At 52.1% G+C, this 14,337-nt stretch overlaps 1 protein-coding gene across 1 annotated transcript; it reads right to left on the reverse strand.

The window, feature by feature from the left end:
- Window positions 1-9,523: 9,523 nt before the first annotated feature.
- LOC148052438 (olfactory receptor 14A16-like) lies at window positions 9,524-10,459 on the reverse strand. Its single transcript, XM_087730131.1, has one exon. It carries the CDS (start codon window positions 10,457-10,459, stop codon window positions 9,524-9,526), a length of 936 nt encoding a protein of 311 aa, XP_087586257.1.
- Between the last annotated feature and the right edge of the window lie 3,878 nt (window positions 10,460-14,337).

Genomic DNA, 14,337 nt, shown 5'->3' on the forward strand with positions numbered 1-14,337 from the left:
TGGGCATCACATACAATATGAATTCAGGAAAGCCAGAGAGTCCCTAGCCTCTGTTTCCTCATGCTCTTGAGGTCAGCACCAGCCCTGGGGCTGATGCGGAGCCTGAAGCCCCCCTCTCTGCCCCCCAGCGGCTGCTGTGCCCTTCAGAGGGGCTGGGGCTGTGGGGTGAGTGCCCAGAGCTCTGCAGCACCCTGCGGTGGGCACTGCCATGGGACCAGCCCAGGCTGGGCTGCTCTGCTGGGCTGGGGAGAGGGCAGGGGAGGGGGGGAGAGCTGGGGAGGGACTGGGCTGGACTGGGCTGGGAAGTGCCTGGGAGAGGAAAGCAGCAGTGTAGAGCTAAGCTGTGTGAGTGTGCAGGGTGGGGGCAGCCAGCAGGGTGCTCACAGTGCAGAGTCAGGCATCATGGTGAAGGAAGCAAGGCACCGAAGGTGCAGAAGAGAGGGGCCAGGTCTGTGCCATGTTCCCTGGACACCCTGCAGAAGCTGCCCTGGGAAAACTGTCCTGGATCAGTCCCACACACCAGCCATTTCTGTGTCTGACCGTACACCCCAGCCCTGAGCAGGGACCTTTGCAGCATGGTCACCCCCGTCTTCCTCTAGGGCTCAGTGATAAGCCTCTCTGTCAGAGTCATTCTTGTGCTGGGAAGCCCCATACTGGATGCAGCAATCCTGATGTGGGGAGGAAATCCGAGGGATTTCGCAAAAACCCAGCTCTCTCAGCCTCTCCTTCTCCATAATGTGCTCCAGGCCCCAACCAGTCTGTCCTAGGTGCAAGACCTGCCTGGCCTTTGTCCTTCTTCTGTTTCATGAAGGTCCCCACAGGACAGTCCTCCCACCTCTCAGGTTTCCCCTGAAAGGCATCCCTAAGGCACAGGAATGGTCCTCCCAAGTTGAAAAATGAAATTGAAAAAAGTGGTGAGGGTTCCCTCCTCTGGGTCATGGATATGGGTGTTAAACTGCACAGGGCTCAGGGGAGTCCCCTGTGCCACCTCACCAAACCCCACTATGTCCCCTGGCCTCCAGGTAGAGTATGGCCCCTTCACCACTGCTCTCTCAGCCTCATCATCCAAGCAGTGTTTTGCCCATCTGTTTGTCTGTCCATCCAGACTGTGATGACCTAACTTGGGTACAAGAACATTGAGGGAGACCTTGCAAAAGGCTTGCTGAAGTGGAGGTAAATGACATCACCTGATGTCCCCTCATGCACAAACGAAGCTACTTCAACATGAAGGCAACCAGGTTGGTGAGGCATGATTTACCCTTGGGAAGTCCACGACGATGCTCTTCTCTTTTGGGTGCCCAGGAATGTCACCCAAAAGCACTCATTCAATGGTTTACTCCTCACCAAAGTGAGCTTCTACAGCCTGGGGTTCCCTGGGTTGCACTTTTGGCCTCTTTCAAAGACGGGTGCACCATTTGCTTGTCCTCACTCACAAGAGACCTCTACCAATCCCATGACCTTTCAAAAGGCATATTTGAAAGAAATATTGATCTTCACCTGTAACTTCAGCATCACTCCTCTGCCTGTTATACGGAGTATTTCATTTCTCTAATCTTTCATATATTTGCACCTGTCCTGATATGAGGACCATTTCATCTTTGCAGATGCAGACTCTCTAGACAAAGGCCAGTTCCATTAGTCTCTAATTTTCTCCTCCCATTATTCTTTGTTCATTCAGATACCTCTCACCTACCCAGCTGCTGCTTTGAGCTTCACAGAGTTCAAAGCTTGCCTGTCTTTCAGTAGTCTCATTGTCTCTTTAGCCGACACTTCAGTTGTTTTCCTTTCTATCTTTTTGCACCTATCTATCTAAAACATTTCTCATAAGATTATCCCTTGTAGAAAGGCAACCTCCTTAGAGACAGCTTGTACTTAGCCTGTGGTTACAGAGCGTGTTTTATTGTTTATGAAAACTGACCATGCTTTGCTTTGCTTTGCTTGCAAATAGGAAAAATTCTTATGTGGTCTGCGTGCAGCCAGTTGTGATGGATGCACTCGACCTCTTAACCAAACTAGCAGTAGTTTGGTACAGGCTTCAGAAGAGGTAAAGGCGTGAGCCGTAGCCAGGCCATGAACTCTAGTTTCTATCTGTTCTCTGAAAACCCACAAAGGCGCCGAGTGGTACCTGATGTGTATGAGCTTGGAAGACCAATCATGCAACTGACACGGGAATAGTGGGTGGCTATTCCAAGACTCAGTTATCAAGGAACAAAGAAACTGGGGGGTACAAGGAGCCTCCTGCATACCTTTCCTATCGCATGTAATTTGACTGCAAGCCAACCACTTTATCCTATAAATATGACAGCCTCAGTGAGCCTTCTTTGAGCTCTCCCTGCTAGGCAGCGTGGGTGCCTGGCGGTGATCTCCCCTTGAGCTGGGACACCTCTCAAGGTTGCTCCTCGAGGCAGACAGACCTTTTACCAACAACAGATCTTTGGTAAGAGACTGATATCCTGCATAACCTTGTAGCATGGTAACTTCAATTTTGTCTGGGCAACTTTGATTGCATGCTGAATTGACAAATTTTGCCTATATAAGCTCTTAGACATAAATCGTTGTCCAAGTCCGAGACTAAGATTGGACCTAGCCGCACCTAAGCTCCATCAGGAGTTTAGAAAGCAAGGAGGTCTACTCTGAACCTCGTGACTCAACGGGAGGGTCCTCCTTACCCTTTTGTATCCCTGGTCTCTCTGTGAAGCATTTGAACTCGAGTGTAACTCAATTTTCCCTTGTGTGTTTCTTCCATGCAGTAATTAGTAGAGTAAACCTTGTCATCAAACTTATTGAACCTTGAGCAACCACTCTTAAACTTTGTTGAATTCCATCGAATTCATTGAACTCTGTCAAAATTATTATTCTACCTGAATAAAACTTATGCCATAGGAGCCAGTGGGGTTCCCATTTTGAAAGGAGGACGGTGAAACCGGAGAAGGTCCAGAGGAAGGCGGTCATGATGGGCTTTGGGGCCTAAAGCACATGAGCTGTGTGGAGAGGTGGAGGCACCTGGGCCTCTTTAGTCTGCTGAAGGAGAGGCACAGGGCAGTCTAAAAACTGGTGACACCTACCTGGAGAGGTGGCGGAGCCAAACTCTTCTGCGGTATCAGATGGTACGACAGAGGCAACAGCCACCAAGTTCCTCCCGGGAGCTTCACACTGGGCCTTAGGAAACACTGACAAGGCAGGTGGTGCTGCCCTGCAGCAGGACACCCAGAGAGCATCTTTATTTCCATGTTTGGAGGTTTTTCAGGTTTCAGCTCCACAAAGCCACAGCCAGCTTGGCCCTGGGGTTGGTGATACCTCACCCTTTGGTGGGAGGCCACCATTGCAGACATGGAGACAAGGCACCTGACCAGCTCCTTGAACCCAGGAATCGGTGTGCCATGCCACCTGGGATTCCTGGGAACAGCTACGCTTTTGTCCACAGAAGCGTGATTCCTCTTCATGTGTCCTGGCCAATCTCCTGACCCATGCGGTGCCTTAGGCTCTGAAGAGAATTGTCCTGGTTTCAGCTGGGACAGAGTTAATTTTCTTCTTAGTAGCTGGTATAGTGCTGCGTTTTGGATTTAGGATGAGAATAATGTTGATAACACACTGATGTTTTAGTTGTTGCTAAGTAGTGGTTACACCAGTCAAGGACTTTTCAGCTTCCCATGCTCTGCGTGGCGTACAAGAAGCTGGGAGGGGGCACAGCCAGGGGGCCTGACCCAGATTGGCCACAGGGCTATTCCACACCGTATGACGTCATGCTCAGTATATAACTGGGGCGAGTTGGCCGGGGGGGAAGGGATTGCTGCTCAGGAACAGGCTGGGCATCAGTCAGGGGGTGGTGAGCAATTGTGTCGTGTATCACTTGCTTTGTGATACATTATTATAATTATTATAATACATTATTATTGTATTATATTATTATTATTATTATTACTACTACTACTACTATCATTCTATTTTATTTTACTTCAATTATTAAACTGTTCTTATCTCAACCCAGGAGCTGTCTGACTTTCACCCTTCCAATTCTCTCCCCCACCCCACTGGGGGGGGGGTGAGTGAGCGGCTGTGTGGTTCATAGTTGCTGGCTGGGGTTAAACCACGACAGTCCTTTTTGGCGCCCAACGTGGGGCTCGAGGGTTTGAGATAATAACAGATTAATCAGAGTGTATTAAGGAATTTGTATCTGTTAACAGTTGCTGGTCATAATATTGATTCATCTGCTCTCGGTATTAGTCTACCTGATCTGCACCATGCTCTTGCTTTTGCAGTACATGTTAAAGATTGGTGTTGGGTGTTGCAGTTTTCTGTGCTCTGCCGTGATTAGTGATGTTTTGCCTGGGAGATTTGTTATTAAAACACTGACCTTGAGCGCTATCTGGTATTTGGGTTCTGTACTGAAGCCATTACTGTACTTCGGGTACCACCTCATGGAGACAATTAGCAATTATACCTCTTCCTCTGAGAGGCTTTTTATGGAGGAAATACAGAATAGCACCTTCACTGCCGCCTTCTATAATGTTTCCTCCGTCATTACAACAACTTTTTTGTATCTTGAACATCCTTGGGTAGTTAAGATACATCTATTGGTATTTCTTGGGTATATTGTTTTGGTTTTGTCTAGAGTTAATATGCATTTTAAGAATATCATCCAGAGATCTGCCCCAAGGCTGGATAATTATGAGTGGCAGGGTGTGTGGGAGAGTATGGGCAAATGCCTAGGACGGTGGGCCCCTCCAGTGTTTTGGAGTTTCACCCCTGAACAAGTGCAGAATCCTGAAAAATTAGTAGAACATTTGGAAAAAGTATGCTGTCGTCCTGACAATTCTAGGGAGACACAAATCACTGCAATGTGCTGGGGCCTGGCCCATGCCTACCGAGCCGTATTAAACACTATTCAGAACCCTCAAGGGGAAGAGAAGGTCTCTGGATCTGACAACAAAACGACTGGCGTTGCAGCTATGCCAGCCCCGGCAACAGACACTACGGCTATGCCAGCCCCTGTGACGAGTGCTGCCGATACGCCAGCCCCTGTACCAGGTGCTGTGGCTACACCAGAGAACCAACCCGTGCCAGTATCAGTTGCCCCTATACAGAAGAAAAAATATACAAGAAAATCAACTCGTTTAGTAAGGGCTGATGATGAACCAGGGCCATCACAAGAACAGGAGGAGGAAGAGGCAGAACCCACAAATGAGATGGTAACAACCCGATCTCTGTCCCTGAGTGAGCTGCGAGATATGCGAAAAGATTTTAGTCGTCATCCAGGCGAGCACATCATCACTTGGCTGCTCCGATGCTGGGATAACGGGGCTAGTAGCCTGGAATTAGAGAGTAAGGAAGCCAGGCAGCTGGGATCCATTTCTAGGGAAGGGGGCATTGACAAAGCGATTGGAAAAGGGGCAAAAGTCCTCAGCCTCTGGAGGCGACTTCTGGCAGCTGTGAAGGAAAAGTATCCTTTCAAGGAAGATTTTTTATGTCAGCCAGGCAAGTGGACCACCATGGACAGAGGTATCCAGTACCTGAGGGAATTAGCTGTGCTGGAGGTGATGCATAATGACTTGAACAATGAGCAGTTATCCAAAGATCCAGATGAAGTCCAGTGCACACGACCCATGTGGCGGAAGTTCGTGCGGAGCGCACCGTCATCACATGCAAACTCTTTGGCAACAATGACCTGGAAAGATGAAGAGGGACCAACGGTGGATGAATTGGCTGGCCAACTCCGACAATGCAAAGAAAGTCTCTCTTCCTCCCTACGGGCCTGCGTCGCGGCTGTGGAGAAACTGCCTGATGTGCTAGCTGAGAAATTATCCCGGGAGTTCCAGCGATTCAAAGAGGACATGTCTACTCCTCACCTGTACAGACCAGTATCTCAGCCATCAGGAGTAAGCATCCCTCTCTTCAAGAGAGAAGATATAGTGAATACACACCACGGGCCACCCTGTGGTTTTATCTGCGTGACCACGGAGAGGACATGAGGAAGTGGGATGGAAAATCTACCTCGACCCTAGAGGCACGAGTACGTGAGTTGCAAGGAAAAACAATTACAAAAGGTGGTTCTTCCAGGAAAATTGCTGCTCCAGTTTCCAGTGAGCAGTTCCCTAGACAGGATAAAAGGGCTGATTTTGCTTCCGATCTCAATAAAGGGGGTTTTGATTCGCATTTACAAGAAGTGAGTAACGAATGCTATGACCGGGACTAGAGGGGCCCTGCCTCCAGCCAGGTGGAGGAAAGGGACAACCGGGTGTACTGGACTGTGTGGATTCGATGGCCTGGCACATCAGACCCACAGGAGTATAAGGCTTTAGTAGACACTGGTGCACAGTGTACCCTAATGCCATCAGGCTATGAAGGGGCAGAACCCATCTGTATTTCTGGAGTGACAGGGGGATCCCAGCAGCTGACTGTATTGGAGGCTGAAGTAAGCTTAACCGGGAAGGAGTGGCAGAAGCACCCCATTGTGACTGGCCCAGAGGCTCCATGCATCCTTGGCATAGATTACCTCAGGAGAGGGTATTTCAAGGACTCAAAAGGGTACCGGTGGGCTTTTGGTATAGCTGCCTTGGAGACGGAGGAAATTAAACAGCTGTCTACCCTGCCTGGTCTCTCGAAGGACCCCTCTGTTGTGGGGTTGCTGAGGGTCAAAGAACAACAGGTGCCAATCGCTACCACAACAGTGCACCGGCGGCAATATCGCACCAACAGAGACTCCCTGATTCCCATCCATAAGCTGATTCGTCAACTGGAGAGCCAAGGAGTGATCAGCAAGGCTCGCTCACCCTTTAACAGTCCCATATGGCCAGTGCGAAAGTCTAATGGAGAGTGGAGACTAACAGTAGACTATCGGGGCCTGAATGAAGTCACGCCGCCACTGAGCGCTGCTGTGCCAGACATGCTAGAACTTCAATATGAACTGGAGTCAAAGGCAGCCAAGTGGTATGCCACAATTGACATCGCTAATGCGTTTTTCTCAATTCCTTTGGCGGCAGAGTGCAGGCCACAGTTTGCTTTCACTTGGAGGGGGGTCCAGTACACCTGGAATCGACTGCCCCAGGGGTGGAAACACAGCCCCACCATTTGCCATGGACTGATCCAGACTACATTGGAACAGGGTGGGGCTCCGGAACACCTGCAATACATTGATGACATCATCATGTGGGGCAACACAGCAGCAGAAGTTTTTCAGAAAGGGAAGCAAATAGTCCAAATCCTTCTGGAGGCTGGCTTTGCCAGAAAACAAAGTAAGGTCAAGGGACCTGCACAGGAGATCCAGTTTTTAGGAGTAAAATGGCAAGATGGACGTTGTCAGATCTCAATGGATGTGATCAACAAAATAACAGCCATGTCTCCACCAACCAGCAAAAAGGAAACACAGGCTTTCTTGGGCGTTGTGGGTTTTTGGAGAATGCATATTCCAAATTACAGTCTGATCGTAAGCCCTCTCTATCAAGTGACCTCCACTTCAGCAAGCCTTTTGGCAAGGTCTCCCTCAATGTTCTTCTACCCAAGTTAGGCCATCACAGTCTGGATGGACAGACAAACAGATGGGCAAAACACTGCTTGGATGACGAGGCTGAGAGAGCAGTGGTGAAGGGGCCAGACTCTACCTGGAGGCCAGGGGACGTAGTGGGGTTTGGTGAGGTGACACAGGGGACTCTGCTGAGCCCTGTGCAGTTTAACACCTGTATCCATGACCCAGAGGAGGGAACTCTCACCACTTTTTCAATGTTACTACCATGGGAGGACCATTCCTGTGCCTTAGGGATGCCTTTCAGGGGAAACCTGAGAGGTGGGAGGACTGTCCTGTGGGGACCTTCATGAAACAGAAGAAGGACAAAGGCCAGGTCCTGCACCTAGGACAGACTAGTTGGGGCCTGGAGTACATTATGGAGAAGGAGAGGCTGAGAGAGCTGGGTTTTTGCAAAATCCCTCAGAGCAAAACCCTGGAGTAAGGATGCAGGCCAGTTGGTGGGATGTTAATCAATGGATTTTTCAACATTTGTTGAGACAAGGCCATGGGCACCTGATCTAGCTGGAGGCGTGTGAGAACTGGCTTGGCTGAGAGACCAGCTGTGGCAAGAGCTCTGGGACTTGGTGTGTGATAAGTGTCAGTAAGAAACAGGTTCAATTTTTATTAATACTGGTGATGGAGTTGGATCTATCACGGAGCCCCAGAGGAGGAGACAAGTGACCATTCAGCAAAGATCCCTTCTCAGGGTTGGATGTATGGCCAGAGATGGAAATAGCCTGTGTGTGGGACTGATGTGGGACAGTTTTCCCAGGGCAGCTTTCTGGAGGTGTCCAGGGGACATGGCAAGGACTGGGCTTCTTGCTTATGCACCTTTGGTGCCTTGCTTCCTTCATGATGACGCCTGACTCTGCACTGTGAGCACCCTGCTTGGTGCCCCCACCCTGCACACTCACACAGCTTAGCTCTACACTCGTGCTTTCCTTTCCCAGGCATTTTCCCAGCTCAGCCCAGACCCTCTCCAACTCTCCCCACATCCCCTGCCTTCTCCCCAGCCCAGCAGAGCAGCCCAGTCTGGGCTGGCCCCATGGCAGTGCCCACCACAGGGTGCTGCAGAGCTCTGGGCCCTCACCCCACAGCCCCAGCCCCTCTGAAGGGCACAGCAGCTCCTGGGGGGCAGAGAGTCTCTGTTCAGAGAGGTTCAGTTCAGGCTTCCCATCACCCCAGGGGCTGATGCTGGCCCCAAAGGCACGAGGAAACAGAAGCTAGGCACTCTCTGGCTCTCCTGAATTCACATTGTAGGTGATGCCCAAACCTGACTGAATTTACCCCAATCTCTACCTCCATCAGCCCCACTGCCCAGGACAGCATGAGAGACCTGGGACTCCTCAGGTACCTCCCCTCTGCCTGTTGGGTTCCTACTGACTCCCATCGCACTGTCCTTGTTTTGCATACCTCAATTTAGTATTTTGCTTTTGAGGGAGTTGACATCTGAGGGTGTTTCACCTTCTGAGCCTCCATTCATTCCAGCCCCAGGGCACATGGTAAGTCCCCATCCTCTCCTCTCCTCACCCCTCCAAATTCATTTCTAGAGAGACTGGTATATGCCATCAGTCCTGTCATACATGAAGAAACCTGAGGAGAGAATGGGAGCTCATGGACCATCTCCCCTGCGACTGGACACCGGAGAGAGCTTTTAAATCCAGAGCATTTGGCTCAGTGGAACGCAATGGTAACATGACCTTAACTCCCAAAACATTGAGAATGCAAGGAGAACAGACACCTTAAAAGACCAATTCCTAGGACATATTCTTTGCAGCACCTTTGGAGGAAGAGCCAAGCCTTGAGGCACTGGACATGGGAGGTTCTGTTTTATTGAAGAGCTGCTATCTAACAGGCTACATTTGATACAGTGGGTACAAGGGCCAGACATAATAAGATCAAGCCTCAAGACAAGCAGTATAAACCCACAAAATTCTCTATAATCAGGATTATCACAAGAGAAAAAAGCAGACTGATGGACTAAGATAAAATCTGAGAAATGTGCAGGGAAAGGGAGGCAGGTTATTGTCTGTGAGACAGCGCCCATTGGGTAAGTTTAGATAGGGCATCATTGAGCTCCTGGTTCCTCAGGCTGTAGATGAGGGGGTTCACTGCTGGAGGAAACACTGCGTACAGAAATGATACCACCAGTTTGATAACTGGGAAGGAAATGGAGGGGGGCTTCACATAGGCAAACAAGGCAGTGCTGACATACAGGGAGACCACACCCATGTGAGGGAGGCAGGTGGAAAAGGCTTTGTGCCGTCCCTGCTCAGAGGGGATCCTCAGCACGGCCCTGAAGATCTGCCCATAGGACACCACAAGGAAAACAAAACACCCAAAGACTAAACAGGCACTAACCACAAGAAGCCCAGCTTCTCTGAGGTAGGCATCTGAGCAGGAGAGCTTGAGGATCTGGGGGATTTCACAGAAGAACTGGTCCAGGACATTGCCTTGGCAGAGGGGTAGCAAAAATGTATTGGCTGTGTGCAGGAGAGAACTGAGAAACCCAGTGCCCCAGGCAGCTGCTGCCATGTGGACACAAGTTCTGCTGCCCAGCAGGGTCCCGTAGTGCAGGGGTTTGCAGATGGCCACGTAGCGGTCATAGGCCATGACAGTGAGAAGACAATATTCTCCTCCAATGAAGAAGAGAAAGAAAAAGACCTGTGCAGCACATCCCAAGTAGGAGATGGCCCTGCTGTCCCACAGAGCATTGGCCATGGCTTTGGGGAGAGTGGTGGAGATGGAGCCCAGGTCGAGAATGGAGAGGTTGAGGAGGAAGAAGTACATGGGGGTGTGGAGGCGGTGGTCGCAGGCTATGGCGGTGATGATGAGGCTGTTGCCCAGGAGGGCAGCCAGGTAGATGGCCAGGAAGAGGCAGAAGTGCAAGAGCTGCAGCTCCCGCGTGTCTGTGAATGCCAGGAGGAGGAACTCGTTCATGGAGCTGCCATTGGACATCTGCTGCTTCTGGGCATGGAAACTGCCAAAGGAGAGAAAAGAAAAAAAATGCAGAGAAGCTTCTTTCAGCAAAATTTCATTCATTCATTGTGCAATACCTAAGGGTGTTTTTCTTTCCTGGGGGACTGTTACAGAGCTCTGAGGCTTCAGCTCTGGTTTGTGCTGCCTGAGTGTGCTGTGCAGAGCCGTGCCCTCTCCCCAGGGGCTCCAGAAGGGTCAGCCCTGCTTTCCAGCAAGGACCCATGGAGGCAGCAACAGCCCCGGGTGTTTGGAGGGAGGCTTCCTGGGGAGGAGTTCCCTGTGCTGCACTAGAGCGGAGGGCAAAAAGCCCAGAAGGACGCTTTCTTCCCCAGAGGAAGGTGGGAGATGAGGCGCAGCAAATGTGTCTCAGTGTTCAGACACCCCCATCCCACATGGGAAATGGTCTTGGAAAGGCTGGAATTCCCCCATTGCCCCGTTGCTCTCAGTGCAAACCTCCGTCAGTGCTCCCATGCAGGAGGGCTGCTCTGTCCATCAGCCTGGTGCCCAGCTGCTCTGGGCTTGCACCGCTCTCAGCTGCAGGACGACTGCACCCAGAGGTTGCTCTGCAAAAGACACTGGAGTGTCCTGGGAGCAGAGGGGTCCTGTTCCAGGTGCAGAGTTCAAAACACCTCTCCTTTCCAGCACAGCTCTGCGGAGTATGATGAAGAGCACAGGGCAAGGATGCTGATTGGCATGGGCAGATCGGGTGCTCTCAGACATCTCCAAGGTCCTGCAGGAGAGCTGTGCCCTTCTGGAGGGATGCTCACAGCCCCGCAGGACTCCCTGCCCAGCATAATCAGGTGTCTTAAGGTGCTGTCTGCTAAGGGAAGCAGTGCCTCATGGCCCAAGCACTGAGTGCAGTGTCTGGAGCCTGGAAAATGAAGAGAGGGCTTGGGCACCTTGGTCCCATGGAAACACCTCCAGGGCAGCGCCCTCCAGGTCAGGGCCAGAGCAGGCACTCCACACCCCCACCCCTTGCCCCACACCACCACCGTTACTGCCAGGGACCCCACGAGCAGGAAGAAGAGCAGCACAAGCAGGGGCAGGAACAAAGGAGAACTCTGTGACTCTCCTCCTAAGGGAAGCAAGGAGAGGAGAGGCGGCCGGGCACTCAGGAAAGCCTTCTCCTTCCCCAGCAGAGCACAGCACCTCCCAGTTAGCAAAAGCCCAGGGCAGTCGCTCTCAGCCCCTTTGCCCTGCAGAGGGAAGCGGCCACGTGTCAGGAGAGATGCCCCTCTGCTGTGCCAGAGCTCTGGCTGCAGAGGAGGCAACTCCTGCCCTGGACCACACAGCCTTGAGGGCAGAGGCTGTGCTGGGTGGGAGACGAGAGCAGGGGTCTTGCGCAGAGGCAGGTGTCTGCATTGGAGGGCATGACAGGGAACTTCCCATATTCTCCCTCCCATGCCATTTGGGGTTGGAGGTTCCTAGAGCTCTCTGCCCATGTCTCTGCTGCCTGGAGGTGTTTCTCTGCCCTCCACTTTTTCCCTGTCAGGGATCACCGACCCCATCACCCACTCCTGTCTGCTCAGCTCTGACCTGAAGAAACCTCCCTGTTTCAGGCACTCTCTAGAGGTACTCCCCACTTGCAGGCAGTAAGGAGCAGGTCAGAGAAACCCTGCTGAGGCCAGCAAAGGTGATGCTGGTGCTCTCTGGAGGTAGAGGAGTGGATGGAAGCAGTTGCCTTGGCTCCTATCAGACCTACTGATCTTTCAGCGTGGCAGCTCAGGACTCTCAGGCTCCCTCGCCAAACACAGCAGCGTCCTTTTCCCTTTGTCCTGAAACAGCAGGAAACTGAAAGCACAGCCTCAGGAAAGCTCTTTAGCTGTAAAGTATCCCCTGCCTTGCTCTTCCTCTGCAAAAGCCCCCTCTGAAATGCCCTGGGCAGCTCTGGCTGCACACCCTGCCTTCACCCCTTCCCCCTTGTCTAACATGAGCCCCTGGGCTGGGAGGCCTCCTGACAAACCCTGGAGGCTATGAACGCTTTCGGAGACCCTTCCCGCAATGGCAGCTGCATTGCCCTGCACCAAGTGACTTGGCATGTCAAGGGCTGGAAAGGTTTCTTCCCTTGCAGCTCTCCTCTCTCCTCCCACTCCAGCCTGCCTTTAATCTCGCTCTGCCCTACTCCTTTGCCCAGAGCCCTGCTGCGCTTGGCAGAGGAGTTGCTCCTTGGCAGAGCTGTCTCTCTGCACTGCTGCCTGCTTCCCAGGAGCTCCCTCCACCCCAGGAGCCTGTCTCAGCCCCGGAGGAGGGCACCTGCCCAAGACGTCACTTTCTCTGCCCCCCACCCCACTCGGCGCTCCCTCCAGGTCTCCCTGGGGCTCTCCAGGAACCTGCTTGGGAAGAGACCGATGTTGCCTCTCTCACCTCTGCAGAGACGTTTCTTTGCAGCAGTGGCCTTTCTCCTCTCCCAGACACAGTTAGGTCTGAGAATCCCCCTGCCTTGGCCCATCATGAGGCAGGACACCTGGACACTGCCAGGGAGGCATCTCCTTTAGCCATGCTGAGGGAAGGCAATCAGCTGAGTCAATGGAGGCATCTCATGCTGGATTTGTAGTGCTGGGGCTGGAAGGGACCTCAGCTCCCTCCCCTGCCTGCCACAAACCCCCAGGAGGTGGGATTCCTCTTGCTTCTGTCATGGCGTCTGTTACAAATAGGCACCTGCAATCCCTTTCTATGGTCGAAAAGTCATTGATGGAGATGGAGACCAGGAGTTGACTCACAAGCCCCTGGTGACATTTGAGGTGCTAGATGTAGTCCACGATAATGGAGCAGTCCTGAGAGACTGGGAAGCATCTGGGGGCATCATCCTGCAGCCTGGTGAGGATCTCTCGGTGTGGGAACCTCATCCGTCATTATGGCACCACCTGCCACCCACTCCAGCGTGCCTCTGCTGGGAAGCAAAGCCTTGCCACACACGGGGTCCCGTCTCTGGGCACCAGGTTTCCATGTGACAAGTCTGCCCTTGGCCCTGGTGCCACATCTGCGGTGCTGCAGCCCAAATGGGCACCAAAGCCCAGAGCCTGGGGCACAGAGAGCAGGAACCTCGTGTGCCATCACAGAACTGTGACATCAGTGGAATGAGAGTTGAGTTAGGGAAGGACAGCTTCCATGGCTTTTGCGGTTGCTGGAGATACAGTGTCTTGAGGAGAGACTGACAGGGGAGATGAGAAGTGGGGGATGCCTTGTGTGATGTCAGGGCAGCTCAGATATATGGAGGTTCTCTATGGGACATGTTAAAGGTTAGGCAGCAGCTTTTTTGTTGGTCAGCTTCTAACTGAACCACCCAGTGTAATGCTCACCTGGACCTGATACTCCCAAAAGAGGAAGGGCTCGTCAGGGATGTGAAGACCAGTGTCATCCTTGGCTGTAGTGACCAAGAAATGGTTGTCTCCCGGATCCCCAGGGAAGTGGGGAAGGAGAGAGCACAAACATCATACATCAGGGAGTGATAATGTGGTCTGTTGAGAGCAGTGGCAGATGGGATCCCATGTGAGGGCCCTGAGAGCAGCCATAGGCCTTCATGGCCATGACCAGCCTCACAGGGAGCCTCCACCTGCATCTCTGTCCATGGGCCCAGGAGACCATTGAAGCTGAGGCCTGAGTTTCAGCCCCAGCTTGATCTATACGGTAGGTGTATGGGTCTCCAGACACAGCCATGGACACAGCCTTGCCTGTCCATGGACCTTACTGATACAGACTTGCAGACTCACTTCCCAGTTTGATTCTTTATGGGATGTGCAATGGAACGGCACTGTACCCTCCAAGTGCCAGACCCCAGCTGATTCATGGAGCCCTAAGGACCTTTCTGCTGCCTTACCTCCTTTTGCTTAGTCAGGTTTTGGGAGGAGAGAAAGGCA

This window comes from Nipponia nippon, unplaced genomic scaffold, assembly GCF_047370975.1.
Source record: "Nipponia nippon isolate SJK-2023a ecotype South Korea unplaced genomic scaffold, ASM4737097v1 scaffold_48, whole genome shotgun sequence".
Lineage (NCBI taxonomy): Eukaryota > Metazoa > Chordata > Aves > Pelecaniformes > Threskiornithidae > Nipponia > Nipponia nippon.